At 53.0% G+C, this 13,106-nt stretch overlaps 2 protein-coding genes and 1 long non-coding RNA gene across 6 annotated transcripts in view; 1 reads left to right on the forward strand and 2 right to left on the reverse strand.

The window, feature by feature from the left end:
- Positions 1-130, reverse strand: part of POLE (DNA polymerase epsilon, catalytic subunit) — a 47,721-nt gene extending 47,591 nt beyond the window's left edge. Inside the window, exon 1 of the mRNA XM_029921226.1 lies at positions 30-130. Coding sequence (XP_029777086.1) covers positions 30-91 — 62 coding nt within the window. The 5' untranslated portion in view covers positions 92-130. The remainder of the gene's footprint in view (positions 1-29) is intronic.
- Positions 131-255: 125 nt separating this feature from the next.
- PXMP2 (peroxisomal membrane protein 2) lies at positions 256-10,155 on the forward strand. Its single transcript, XM_029921227.1, has 5 exons — positions 256-544; positions 2,262-2,378; positions 3,859-4,021; positions 7,187-7,306; positions 9,809-10,155. Exons 1-5 carry the CDS (start codon positions 423-425, stop codon positions 9,875-9,877), a joined length of 591 nt encoding a protein of 196 aa, XP_029777087.1. The 5' UTR covers positions 256-422; the 3' UTR covers positions 9,878-10,155.
- Positions 2,647-13,106, reverse strand: LOC115277225. 4 transcript variants are annotated; one of them, XR_003902310.1, is made up of 5 exons: positions 13,028-13,106; positions 12,221-12,392; positions 9,470-11,292; positions 4,621-4,886; positions 2,647-4,484 (listed from the first exon to the last, which is right to left on the reverse strand). It is a non-coding gene; the product is annotated as an uncharacterized LOC115277225 (long non-coding RNA). The 4 variants fall into 4 exon arrangements; XR_003902307.1 differs by having other exon boundaries at positions 2,647-4,886; XR_003902308.1 differs by having other exon boundaries at positions 2,647-4,886; positions 12,870-13,075.

The following is a 13,106-nucleotide window of genomic DNA, read 5'->3' on the forward strand; positions in this document are numbered from 1 at the left end:
GCCCGCCCGGAAGGCCCGGCGCCCCTCACCGGCCGGCCTCGCCGTCCGCGCCCGGCTCCGCGCGCCGCCGCCCGCTGTTCCTCAGAACCATCTCGCCGCGCAACACTCGCGCCGCCCCAGCTCTCCTAGAGAAATTTGGCGCGCTCCCACCAACTCTCGCGAGAGACCGGAAGCGCCCGCCGCCCAATAAGGAGGCTCGTCGCGCCCCGCCCCACCGAGCTCCAATCGCCGCCGCCGCGAGAGGGGAGGTGGCCAGATAGGGACTCGAGGAAAAGTGTGCGGAGGCGCGCGCCGCGCAAGGCGGGGGTCTGTCCCGGGCAGCGCTGCGGGCCGCGGCGGGGCCGGAAATGTCAGGCAGTCCCCGCGTCCCGGCTGCCTTGAAGCGGGTCTGCGGCCCCCGCGGGCGCGGAGAGCGGTAGACCATGGCGCCGGCGGCGTCGAAGTTGCGGGCGGAGGCCGGGCTCGGGGCGCTCCCGCAGCGGGCGCTCGCCCAGTACCTGCGCCTCCTGCGGCTCTACCCGGTGCTCACCAAGGCGGCCACCAGGTCGGCGCGGAACGGCGGCGAAGGGGACGGGACCGGGCGGGGGTGGCCGACCTTGGGGACCCAACCACGTAGAGGCATCCTGTGCAGGGATTTGAGTGCGAAAGGCAAAATGTCTGGGTATCAAAATGACCCCCCAAAGGCCTTCAGTTAGCCAGGGAGCTCAGCATAGGCGGCTTGGTGCGTTCGGTCCTCAAAACTAGCTACCAGGGAGCCAGACCTGGAGGAAGGCACAAAGCGTTGGGCAGACCTCCCCGCAGACCTCCTGCCCTGGACGTGACCTCGGCCCGGCCTCTCCGCGGGCGGCCGCAGTCTGACCCGCGCTTGTTCTGAGGTTAGAGCGGCTCAGGTACGTGCCTCCAGCAGCGCCGGAAGCCTGGGCAGGGTGCGAAGTGTTAAGATTTGTTTTTTTAGTCAGCTTTGCAATTGGCAGAAAGGCCACAAAACCCCCCGCCTTCGCCCCACACCTCGCACCCCCTCTCCCCTTGTGCTGGTCAGTTGCACCCTTTAATTTCGGGCACTAAACTTTTTATGAGATATTGCTCTCCTCCATTAGCTTTAATTACTTAATTTTATGAGTTTGTCGCTTTTATTAAATCCAGATTTTCATAAGTGCATACAGCATGCTTCCTGTGTGTCAGGTCAACACAGGTAGGTAGGGTCCCTACCCTCAGTGGGGTTTCTATTCTAGTGAAAGCGTAGACTGAAAGCATATACATACAGAGCACGAATGAGGTGGTCAGGGAAGTTTTATCTGACATGGTGGCTTTTGAACAGAAGCCTGAATGAAGGAAGGGGACAGGCCAGGCAAGAAGGGAGCCAAAGCTCCCTGGGCAGAGGGTACTTCAAGTGCAAAGGTCCCGAGGGACGAGCAAGCTAATAATGGAGGAGTGGAAAGAAGATTTGTGTTGCTGGAGAAAATGAAAAGATGAGGAAAAGGTGGCCAAGGGTCAGCTCAAGAAGGTCCTTATCACCCATACAAAGAATTTTGAAATCTTTAGCCCACAGAGCTTATCAGAAGGTAGCTGTAGACCAGGCCTGGGGGCAACTGGGCCTGTCTCCATGTCGCTACTGGAATTTCTGTTGTGATCACTGTAGATTTACATGCAGATGTAAGAAATAATGCAGGGAGATCCCTCGTCCACTTTGCCCAGCTTCCCCATGGGTAACATTTTGTAAAAGTGTAGCACGATACCACAGCCCGGCACTGGCACAGGCACGCTCCACGGATCAGATTTTCCCGGCTTTTCTCATACTGGCTTGTGCATGGATGGGTGCACGCACGTGTGAGTGTGTGTGAAATTCTGCTATCACCTTTTGACAGAGGGCCTTACACTGGGGCTGCTTTAAAAACCTGCTTTAGGGGCGTCTCGGTGGCTCAGTCAGTTGAGCGTCAGATTCTTGATTGCGGCTCAGGTCATGATCCCAGGGTCATGGAATCGAGCCCTACGTCAGGCTCTGTGCTGAGTGTGGAGCCTGTTTGGGATTCTCTCTCTCTCTCTCTCTCTCTCCCTCTCTCCCTCTCTCCCTCTCTCCCCCTTTGCCCCTCCTCCCCGCTTGCGCGCTCTCTAAAAAAATAAAAAATTAAATAAAAACCTGCTTTAAAAAGGACTCCTCTACCCACCCCACCACGGTCTCGGAACAGCCGCACTAAGTACATGCAGGGACGGCCCCCTTCTCGCTGGTTGCTCCTGTTTTCTGATGACATCTCTGTCCACAGTGGCGTTTTGTCAGCACTTGGGAACTTCCTGGCCCAGATGATGGCGAAGCAGCGGAAAAAAGAAAACTGCTCCCAAAAGCTAGATGTCGGTGGGCCTCTCAGATACGCCATTTATGGGTGAGTTCCACGGAGGGGCAGATCTGACCAGGAGCAGACTAACTGTGACACAGCTGGGTATCAAGACCAAGTCTCTGAAATACCTAATTTTGGGAAATAATTTTTTAAAAAGTGTTAGAGTAATCATGGGAAAAATCAGAATGATGGATAATATTAACTTATTTTGTGGTTTCCATTTCGAATTGCATGAGTGGGGGTGGCTGTCCTCAGGTAATTCACCTGCACCTAAATTAGACTTAAAGACACAAAGGCCATGAGAGAGGAAAACTACTTACATATGGCTAGTTGTTTCTATTATTTTTATAGCTTAAACATCCAGAAAATAATACTTGGTTCTCCTGAAAAATGTCCAGTTTCTGAATCACTTTCAGAACTGCAAAGAACACAGAGGTTCAGTTTTACCTGATTAGATCCACGCCACATTTCCTGGCCAACAATAGTGTTTGTATAGGTGGATTATTTTGAAGTCTTGTTTTGTTTTTTATTTAAAATCCACAAATATCTCTTTGTGTTTGGAAGCATGCTGGTTGCAGCCCCCACAGCTTTTCCATAATGTAGACAAAGATAAAGCCATAATGCTCCTGGAGGGGAGGCAGGAGTCAGGACCGCCTGGGCGGCCTCACGCACTCACAGTTTGTGGTGTTGGCTTCCGTTCCCTCCCGCTGAGGCCCCCGCTCCAGGCCACATAACCTGCGGCAGACAGGAAGCTGCAGCAGAGAACCACTTGCCTAAGGACCCGGTGTCAAAAGTGGGAAGACCCGTAGGCCCCCCCATCTTCGTCTTGCGGAGTCCCACAGCTGGGGGCGTGTTGTGCCCGCGGCCGCGGCCGGTTCAGGTCTGTCCCGAGCGTGCTACACCCTGGAACGCACGGTAGCAGGACAGACGAGCCAGTGCCCGGCACCAGGTTTCACTCTTGCTGACTACCCGGCAGGCTTTACTGAACACCTCTGACAGCAGGGCTGCACCCAGTTATTTAGTACTGAGCACCTTCTCCGAGCCACGCCATTTTCCAGGCACTGTGGACACGGCAGTGCTTAGACAGAGATGGTCCGTCTTGTGACATTTACCTCCGGGAGGGGGAGGGGGCAGAGGGCACCGCATGACTACACAAACGAGACCAGGACGTGCGGTGATAAGTGCCTTGACGGCACTGAAACAGGACGTGGAATTGCAAGGGGCTGAGACAGCAGCCAGTTCATTATCCAGAACGATCAGGAACAGTCTCCGAGCTGACAGTGTTGAGAAGCAGCTGGCCACATGAAGACTGATGGGGGATCTGGTCTATCAGAGACAAAAGACAATGCTTGAAGCTGATTCAAAGAAAGCCTATTTTCTAGAAGCACCACGCACACCTGTGTGGTCAGTGATGGGGGACCCCCAGGGGCAGGGTTTAGGACCTGGGGTTTGGGGGTGAGGCTGGACCCGAGGAGGAGGCACCCAGAAAATGGCAGTCCTGCTCACCCCTGCTGCGGGGCCCCAGGTTCTTCTTCACAGGGCCACTGAGTCACTTCTTCTACCTCTTCATGGAGCGCTGGATCCCTTCTGAGGCGCCCTGCGCTGGGGTCAAGCGGCTCCTCCTGGACCGCCTCCTCTTTGCACCGGCCTTCCTGTTGTTGTTCCTCTCCACCATGAACTTCCTGGAGGTTGGTTGCTGGTGTGGTACTTACTGGCTCTCTGTGGGGCACGGCGATTCTTGACCTGGCACACGTGGGTGGATTTCAGAGGGTCTGTGAACTTTCTAGTACACTAAGATTGAAATTTCTCATTTTTTCGAGTGTCAGACACAAACCAGAGTCATACTGGTGGTACCTGTCAGTCTGCAGTAAGAAATCACAGACGTTTTGATATCACACATTCCAGAACATCTTTTATGTCTCCGGACCCCTTGCACCTGCCTTCAGGTCTCCTCACTGAATGTGTTGAGGAGGCACATGCACTGGTCTGTCCTAAGATTCTTCTCTGAGGATTCTGATAGCTGTTCTCAGCATCGCTCCCTGGTACTCTTACATGTTACGTAAACAGGATTCTGAGAAGCAGGTCCCTGGGCTTCATGAAGCAGAAGTCAGGCCCCTCATGGTGGTGCAGAAGCCTGTGCTAATTCCGTGCCTGAAAATCATAAATGCTCGATATCAGCATCGACTTAAAACCTCACAATTCCTTGCACGAGAGGCGGGTTCACGCGCATCACCAGCCATGTCTGTTCTAGCGTGCGCAGCCCCAGACCCTTCCCAGGTCAGCAGACCTGCAGCCGCTGGCCGCCCCGCGTCCGCTGTGTGCCCGAGATGTGTCCCGCTCTGCCCGAAAGGTCCAGCCGGTCACCGCAGGGCAGCGCTCCTCCCGCAGGCTTTATTTTGAGGCAGCATCGTGAGGCAGGTCTTGTTACTGAGGAGAGCGCCCCTCGTGGCCTAAAGCGATCCTTGTGGGGGGCAGGGAGAAGCAGGACTTCAGCTGTGATGGCAGGTGAGCCCTTGACGGTGAAAAGGAGTGTCTGGGAAGCTGCGAGAAAACCTGAGGGAGGAGGGAGCACACGGTGCCCACATTAGAAGTGAAGGTACAGCGGCTTCTCTTTTTCTCCTTCCAACTATGAAAGGAATATAATTTCATTAATCCACAAAAACCCTGCATGCATGTGCCGTATGTCACCGAAGCGCATGAAGCACCCAGCGCGTGGATGACATAGGTGGGACCAAGTTACACCACACACACTCTAAATTCTTCTGCATTTAAAAAGTGTTTTAACTTGAATATAGCTGGCCCACGGTGCTGTGTTAGTTTCAGCGCACCGGGACACTCCTGCAGCACTGCCGACTCCCTTCCCTGCGCGGCGCCCACATCCAGCGGGTTCTGATCACAGAAACCGTGTCTGGACTCCACAGTATTCTGCCATGCCACCATGTCTGTCCCTTGTCCAAAAAGCTGTCCTCAGTGTCCTCCCTGCAGTGTAGACAGTGATGCAAACAGCTGACGTTTATGGGCGCTTGTTCCGAGCTCTGCATTGAGCCCTTCACATCATCTGAGCCTCAAGGCAACCCCACTGGACAGAGGAGAAAGCCGAGGCCCATGGCTTAAGTGCCCATAACTTAGGAGCCCTTGAATCCAGTGAGGCCCAGGCTCTGTGGCCCAGAGGCTTGTTTCCCACACTCTTGACAACTGTGGTTGTGTTTTACTTTTAAGTAGTTTGCAGATTGATGTGTAAAAACAATGTATACATATTTATAAGGTTGACCATCTTTTTATAAGTTTCCTATATTCTATGAACTTTGCTTATTTTCTCTCAGTATTGGCTTTTTGTCACTGACTGTGTATTCGTATATATTAAGGATATTAATCCTTTGCCAGATACAAATCGCATATATTTCCATTTGTTAGGTTTTTGTCTTTTAAAAAAAATTTTTTTTAATGTTTTTGAGAAAGAGAGACAGAGACAGAGCATGAGCAGGAAGTGGCAGAGAGGGAGGGAGATACAGAATCCGAAGCAGGTTCCAGGCTCTGAGCTGTCAGCACAGACCCCGACACGGGGCTTGAACTCATGAGCCACAAGATCATGACCTGAGCTGAAGTCAGATGCTTAACTGAGCCACTCAGGCGCTCCTAGGTGTTTGTCTTTTAACTTCATATGATGTTCAACATTTGAAGTTATTATAAAGTTTATTTATAGTTTATTTATAGTGTGTTTCTCCATGCACGGCTTTAAAAAATTCATGTATTCAGATATGTCATTCTTTTTCTTTGTGGGCTTCCTTAAAGGAAGATACTGGAAATACTCTCTTAAAATTTTAAAAAAGTGTTTTATTTATTTTTGAGACAGAGAGAGACAGAGCCTGAGCGGGGAGGGGCAGAAAGAGAGGGAGACACAGAATCAGAGGCAGGCTCCAGGCTCTGAGCTGTCAGCACAGAGCCCAACGCGGGGCCTGAACCCACAAATGTGAGATCATGACCTGAGCCAAAGTCGGAGGCTTAACCAACTGAGCCACCCAGGCGCCCCAGGAAATACTTCCTTAAACTTTATTCTTTTATGATGATGTGTATTTTGACAAGTGCAAGGAGAATAGAAATATTCTACATTTCCCTTTAGTATTCTTATTTTTTAAGTTATATGTGGGACGTATACTTCTGTCTTGTTTCTTCCACTTCAATAGCAAGTTATCTCATTACCATTTATTGAAAAACCCCTGTGCCTTGAAATGCTACCTTTCTCGTATGCAGTCATTCCCATAGGTACAGGCCGTTATCTGGACTCTATCTTTTGCTGGATTCTATTTCCATCATATGTCTTTTATTTTTTAGTTTTTAATTACTATAATTTTATAGTACTTTGAAAATATTTAGTAATTTAGGCCTCCCCTTGTTATTATTTTTCAAGATAGTTATTTTTATGCATCTATCCTTTCAGATGACATTCAGAATCAATTTATTGGGGTTCATCTTTTAAAAACTCCTGACAAGTTTTGCTTGAAAAGTACATCCATTTTGGAGATCACTTGGGGAAACACGAACAGCCAGGCTGTAAACAGCAGCTCGGGGGCCCGTGGACAGCCGAGGGCCGTTGGGTCGGCTCTGCAAGCAGCGATGGGCGTCTGAGGGTGGCGGGCACGGTGTGAGCAGGGGGCTGCTCACTGCCCGCTTTCCGGCCGTGGCTGCTGATCCCTGCAGCGGTGATGAGACACACATGTGCTGTCCACACACAAATGGAACAAGATCCAGTTTTCAAAACCATCATGTTAGGGTTTGGGGGCCTCCAGACCTTGGCACCCCAGCTCCGGTCCTGAGGACAGTGGTGCTTACACCCACACTCCCCTCCTTTGCAGGGGAGAGGCGCAGCCGCCCTCTCTGTCCAGATAAGGAGAAGCTTCTGGCCGGCGCTGCGCACGAACTGGCGAGTCTGGACCCCAGTGCAGTTCATCAACATCAACTACGTCCCTTTGCAGGTGAGAACCCAGGGGGCCTCGCCCTCCACCAGCCGCCTTGCTTCTTGGAATGATTGGTGGTCTTCACACCGCCCAGAATCATTAGCATCTTTGGATACGGACAGGCGAAGCGTGTGTCCACACCTCATCCAGTGGTCCCGGAAACATTTCTGAAAAGCCCCCAGTCCGGGAACAGCTCGGGTTTTCCATGGGTGCCGTGTTGCCAGTGCCCGGCCCTGCGGGTCACAGCTGGACTTGGCGGGAGCTGCGGAGTGCCAGCGCCCAGCAGGGGGTGCCGCAGAGGCGAGGCCAACCTTACCTGCAGTGACATCTGCGTGCACCTGAGCAGCAGGGGGCCGGCAGGACCCAGGGGCAGGGCTGCTGCGGGGGCGCCACGCACCAGGTTCCGCACTTCTGGGCACCAGAGGGTCGCGGCCCCAGGCAGGCTGCTGAAACTGGGCCTCCACTCTGAACACGGCGAGGGCCTGGCGGGGCTCTAAGCTGCAGGAACAGCTCACCAGGGCAAGTCTCCGGGGGCCCTGCAGTATGCATGGTCTTTACGTGCCAAGGACAGCCCCTCTGTGTCCGGCCCTGGGCCCTGACCCAGGGCTGGAGGTCTGGCGGAGGGCTCAGCACATCTGTGTGCTCAGGCCTGGGTTTGTTACAGCCTCGAAGCAAGGGCATACAGCTGGATCTCAGGGGTCCACCGCAGCCTTCCTATGCCCCGCCCCCCACGGGGGTCACCACAGCAAGCTCTCACGCACCAACAAAATGCAGCGACACGCAAGCCATGTTTCTGTCCGGGGAACCCTGTAAAGACCCAGCACCCAGGGCTTTTGAGAGAACTGGTCACACAGGCAACCTCTGCCTGGCACTTACCAGGACTCCAGACTCCCAGAAGGAGAGTAAGTGCTCAGCAGAACCACTTTGCTTTAGGAAGCAGTCTAGGCACAGGGAGCCATTCTTTCCTCAGTTGGGGAAAGGTAGAAACCCACGGCAACTCTAGGTTCCCAGACCCCCGCAAGGGTGAGCCCCTCCAACAAGCCTTTCCTAGGACGGCAGCCTCAAACTTTTTTCACACACCAGTTAAGTAACCTACTTGGTCTCCCCACTGCTTCAGAAAGGAGAGACAGACCCGAGGCAGGACTCCCTGGAGCACAGCTCCATTGCAGGGACGGGGAGAGGGAGGGAGGTGCGGGCTGGGCGGTCACACACACACACACACACAGCCAGGGAGTAGGAGAAAACCAGAAGGCAGTGACACAACCACAGTCACTGCAGGGAGTTAAAAGAAAATGAAAACCAGTTCGTTTCACTGGCTTTAGCAATAACCTTTATCAGTGACCTTCCCAAGAGCAGTTTCAGCGGCTCCATGAGGCCTGAAGCTAAACTGCTGTGAATTGAGGAGTGAGTGGGGAAGTAGAAAAGAAATCAGAAGTCTGCAAAATCATCTCAAGAAGTTTGTAAACGGGTGGGCAGAAATTATGGGAGAGGGTCTCTGAGGCTAGAAGAGGCCATATTCTCCCCTAAAGAGGGTGCTCGGGGTTTGGGCACAGGCAGAGCGAGGTTTAGACAGAGGCTCTTCTTTGCTAAGACAAGACAGAGGTGCCTGTTCACCGGGGCCCTCCCGTCGGTACCTCTTTCCTCGGGGAAGGCAGAGGCCAGGGCGGGGCCGCACTGAGGGGAGAGGAGGTGGGATGGGCACTTCGAGGGGAGTGAAGAACACCCCCCTCCCCCGTTCTGTGGAGAACACAGAAGGGGCCGACCTGGGACCCTAGGGCCCCAGGGCGGCAGGGAACAGGGAGACTGGAGGTTTGCCAAGGAGCATAACCAAGGAACAGGAAGGGAAGGCATTGAGGGCTCTGGGCCTTGGATTCTAACGTATATAGAGAAGGAAATAAAGACACGGGAAGGCAGAAGGGTGAGAATGTGAAGGGATCTGCGGATGGGAGAGTGGGGGAGCCTGGAAAACGCAACCATCCTGGGCACCCTGGGGACGGAGTGCCAGGAGGCTGTGGTCAGTTTCCATTCTAGGGGGTTGCGGGCAAGTGCTTACGGGGCAGTGGAGCTTACTATACTGAGCACCTGCTGTATACCCCACTGCTCTAAACCCTAGGGGTGCAGTGATTAACAAGATAGACCAGACTGCTACTTTCACAGAGCTTGTGTGCCGGGGAGACTCACAGATTAAAGGTCATTTCAGGTGGGAGCACATCCACACGATCATCAAAGCAGGATAATGGCTTCAGTGGGTGCGGGGGTCACCGTGGGCTGGGTGAAGCCGCCACCTGATGGCCAGTCCTGCGGTGAGAAGCTACGCCAGGAGCTGGTGCCCAGGGAAGGAGGCGGCAGGACGGTTCCCGTCGGTTTTCCCTCCTGGCCTGTAACACGGTTAGGCAGCGTCCCGCTTAGTACAAAGTAAGGCTCAGTGAACAGTCCTGGGGGGATGGGCTCAGTGCTGGGGGATGGGCGCCGGGGAAGCAGTTGGGCTCCGCTCACTGTGGCCTGTGTTCGCTTTGGCAGTTCCGGGTGCTTGTTGCCAACCTGGTGTCTCTGTTCTGGTACGTCTACCTGGCCTCTCTGGGGAAGTGAAGACGGCCTGGAGTGAACGCGGACACGCTGCCATGTGCGTAGGGACCCACTTGCCTGGGGTGACAGAGCAGACACACCTCGTCAGGACTTTAGCTGACTCCAGATCATGTGATTCAAGATGGAGAAACAAATCTGGTAATGTTGAGAATCTTGTGTTTTAAAAAGGCAGAAAATGTCTTCAGCTGATGCTGCCTTAGAGTCGTAAATTACAGTACAATGATGTCACTTGTCACCCTGAAATGAGTTAGGACGACAATAAACTATAATGTAGCCTTTTCCGTGATGGTTTTAATTTCTCAGAACAATTGCGGTCACTTTGGAAGAAATTGGTGGCTAGAGGGCTCAGATTTTTTTTTCCTTAAAAAAACTGTGGTGAAATCTGTACTACCACTGCTCACCTCCGTGGAGCCATAGGAAACCCTTCTAGAGCAGGACTTCCCCCTGGCGTTTGAGGCCCTGCGAGAAGCATTCACCACCCTTGCAGCAGACTGCTTTCTGCTCTGCTGTTGCTCATTTGTTAACCTTCCTCCTCACCGTTCCTCATTCTCAGCAGCCCATCCTGGCTTCATAGCTACAGTACCCTTGGATCGTTATGTTTCGGTACCATAGCTGTTTTAGTTTCTCAGGGGTCGTGGGTTGGTTTGTTGTTGTTTTTCCCTGGTTTGCTCCTTCTCCCAGTCAGGATGCCTCCCAACGTCTGCTGATCCTACATCAGTGTTTAAGGGTCAGAGCCACCGAGCTGGCGCCCTCACTGGGCTGACACGCAGTGGCCCAGTGTGACTGGAGATCACCCATCTTCAGTAACTGAGGCCTTGTCTTAGACGGGTCAGTTTTCCCAGACAGGAATTCTTTACTTTCTTGCCCAGGAGAAGGGCCGTGGCTGTAGCAGAGCACGGGAGAACCCAGTGGCCAACATCCTTGCAGCGGACTGGAGGAAAAGGCTCCGAGGGCCTATTAGCAAGTGAACTTCACGTAATCTCAGCGTACTGCTGCGTCCTCGCCTTCGCGGTCTGCTGTCCTCAGATCCAGAGTCCTTCCGGTTAGATCCTCTGGAATGAAAGTTCTCTGCCACGACGATGGTGAGGTGTGCACCTGAAGGCGCAGGTGACGGAGGGTGTGCAGAGGGCAGTCTCAGAGGCTCCTCAGTCAGTCCTCCTTTGTTCAACCCCATCCCCTCTCTCAGAGGTCGGGCTGTGGCCTGTGACTCCCAGATTCTTCCAGACTCACTGGACTAACTGACCTTGTTTTTGGTTTCCCTGCAATACTGGCAACTGATGGTCCATCTTCTCAGGTCAGAGATGATCTGATTTCCAGCTTCCAAAATTCTGCCAACTGATCTTTTTGCTTTGTTTCTTTCTGTGGACTTTTTCCCCCCCTTTCAAAATCTTTTTACTATCACTGTAGTAAGCAGCCTTCTGGAAGAGACATAAATGTATGGTTTCAAGACACCATGTTTATTTTTTTATTATTTATTTTAAAAAATAATCCTTATTTTTGAGAGAGCACAAGTGGGGGAGAGGCGAGAGAGAGGGAGACACGGAATCTGAACCAGGCTCTCCAGCCTCCTAGCTGTCAGCACAGCGCCTGGTGTGGGGCTCAAACCCATGCTGTGAGATCATGACCTGAGCTAAAGTTAGACACGCAGTCGACTGAGTCACCCAGGTGCCCCCAAGACACCATGTTTAAACAAAGATCTGGGTACTTCTGTGGAACAGGTTCATTCTCTAAAACCCAGAGTGATTTTTTCCAACTCTTGATTTTGGCTCAGGTCATGATCTCGAGGTCATGGATTGAGCCCTGCATTGGGCTCCACACTGGTGTGGAGCTTGGGATTCAATCTCTCTCTCTCTGCCCTTTCCCCGATGACACAGAGACACACACACTCTATCACTCTCTCAAATAAACATTAAAAACAATGTAAGATCATGTCAGTTTCCAACTTAAAAACCTGCAAAGATGACCCAGCAATTCCTTTTCTGGGTAGATAGCCCCCAAAACTGAAACGGACTTAAAGAGGTATTTGCACACCTACGCTCATAGCATTATTCACAGCAGCCAGAAGGTGGACGCGACCCAAGTGTCCTGTGACGGACGATGGATAAACAAAACGTCATATGCATAAAGCAGAACATTATTCAGCCTTAAAAAGGAACTTTGACACACGACGTTGAGAACACTATGTTAAGTGAAATAGGGAAGTTCCAAAAGGACAAATACTGTGTGATTCTACTTACATGAAGTCCCTAGAACTGTCTAATTCCTCCAGACAGAAAAGGGAAAGGTGGGAGCTGGGGTCTGGGGGGACGCAGATAGGGAGTCCGGTTTAATGGGACAGAGTGTTACCTTGGGAAGATGAGAAAGTTCCGGAGATGGATGGTGGGGTGGTTGCACAACAATGTGACATGTACTTAATGCCCGGGGAAGACGCTGGGGCACCTGGCTGGTTCAGTCGGTAGAACATGTGTCTCTCATCTCAGGGCTGTAAATTCAAGCCCCACCCTGGGCGTAGAGATTACTTAAAAATAAAAAAAAATCTTTTAACAAAACCCCAAACTAGTGAACATGATTAATTTTATTATATGCATTTTACCAGAATAAAACACCCCCCCCCCCGCTGTTTCGTAGTTACGCCGGCTTCTATCTGTGGGCTCCCTCACCCCTTCTAGCTCCTCACAGCCTCAAGGTTGGGACTCCCAGAGGGGGGACCCCCAAGGAGTAGTCCCATCCCCCTGCCCCCTGCAGGGTCACACACCCCTGTGACCACACCCACCCCCCTCCCCACAGCCCCCTCACACAACACACACACAACACACACACACACACCCCACGGCCCCACTCTACACCTACAAACCCGCGCCCCGCCCCGCGGCCCCGTGTCTCTGTCTCTCTCTCTCTCTCTCTCTCTCTCTCTCTCTCTCTCTCTCTCTCACACACACACACACACAAACACACACACACCCCGAGCCCTCCCCCCACGAACCCCCACACACACCCGCGGCCCCGCTGCTGGCTCAGGCGCTCCCGTCGTGCCCCCGAAAGCCACTCCACGCGGGCAGCGCAGGGCAGAGGCGCGACGCGGCAGGAATGACCCGGATCCGAGCCTTCCGCACTGGCTCCGGGAGTAAAACATGTCTCAGAACCCTCGCCTACCTCGGCCTTTCACCTTGTTTCCAGAAGTTGTTTGCGGCTGGCCGGGGCGGGACTTCCGTCCCGGCGTCGTCCGCCGGCC

The sequence above is a fragment of the Suricata suricatta genome, chromosome 14 (assembly GCF_006229205.1).
Source record: "Suricata suricatta isolate VVHF042 chromosome 14, meerkat_22Aug2017_6uvM2_HiC, whole genome shotgun sequence".
Taxonomy (NCBI): Eukaryota; Metazoa; Chordata; class Mammalia; order Carnivora; family Herpestidae; genus Suricata; species Suricata suricatta.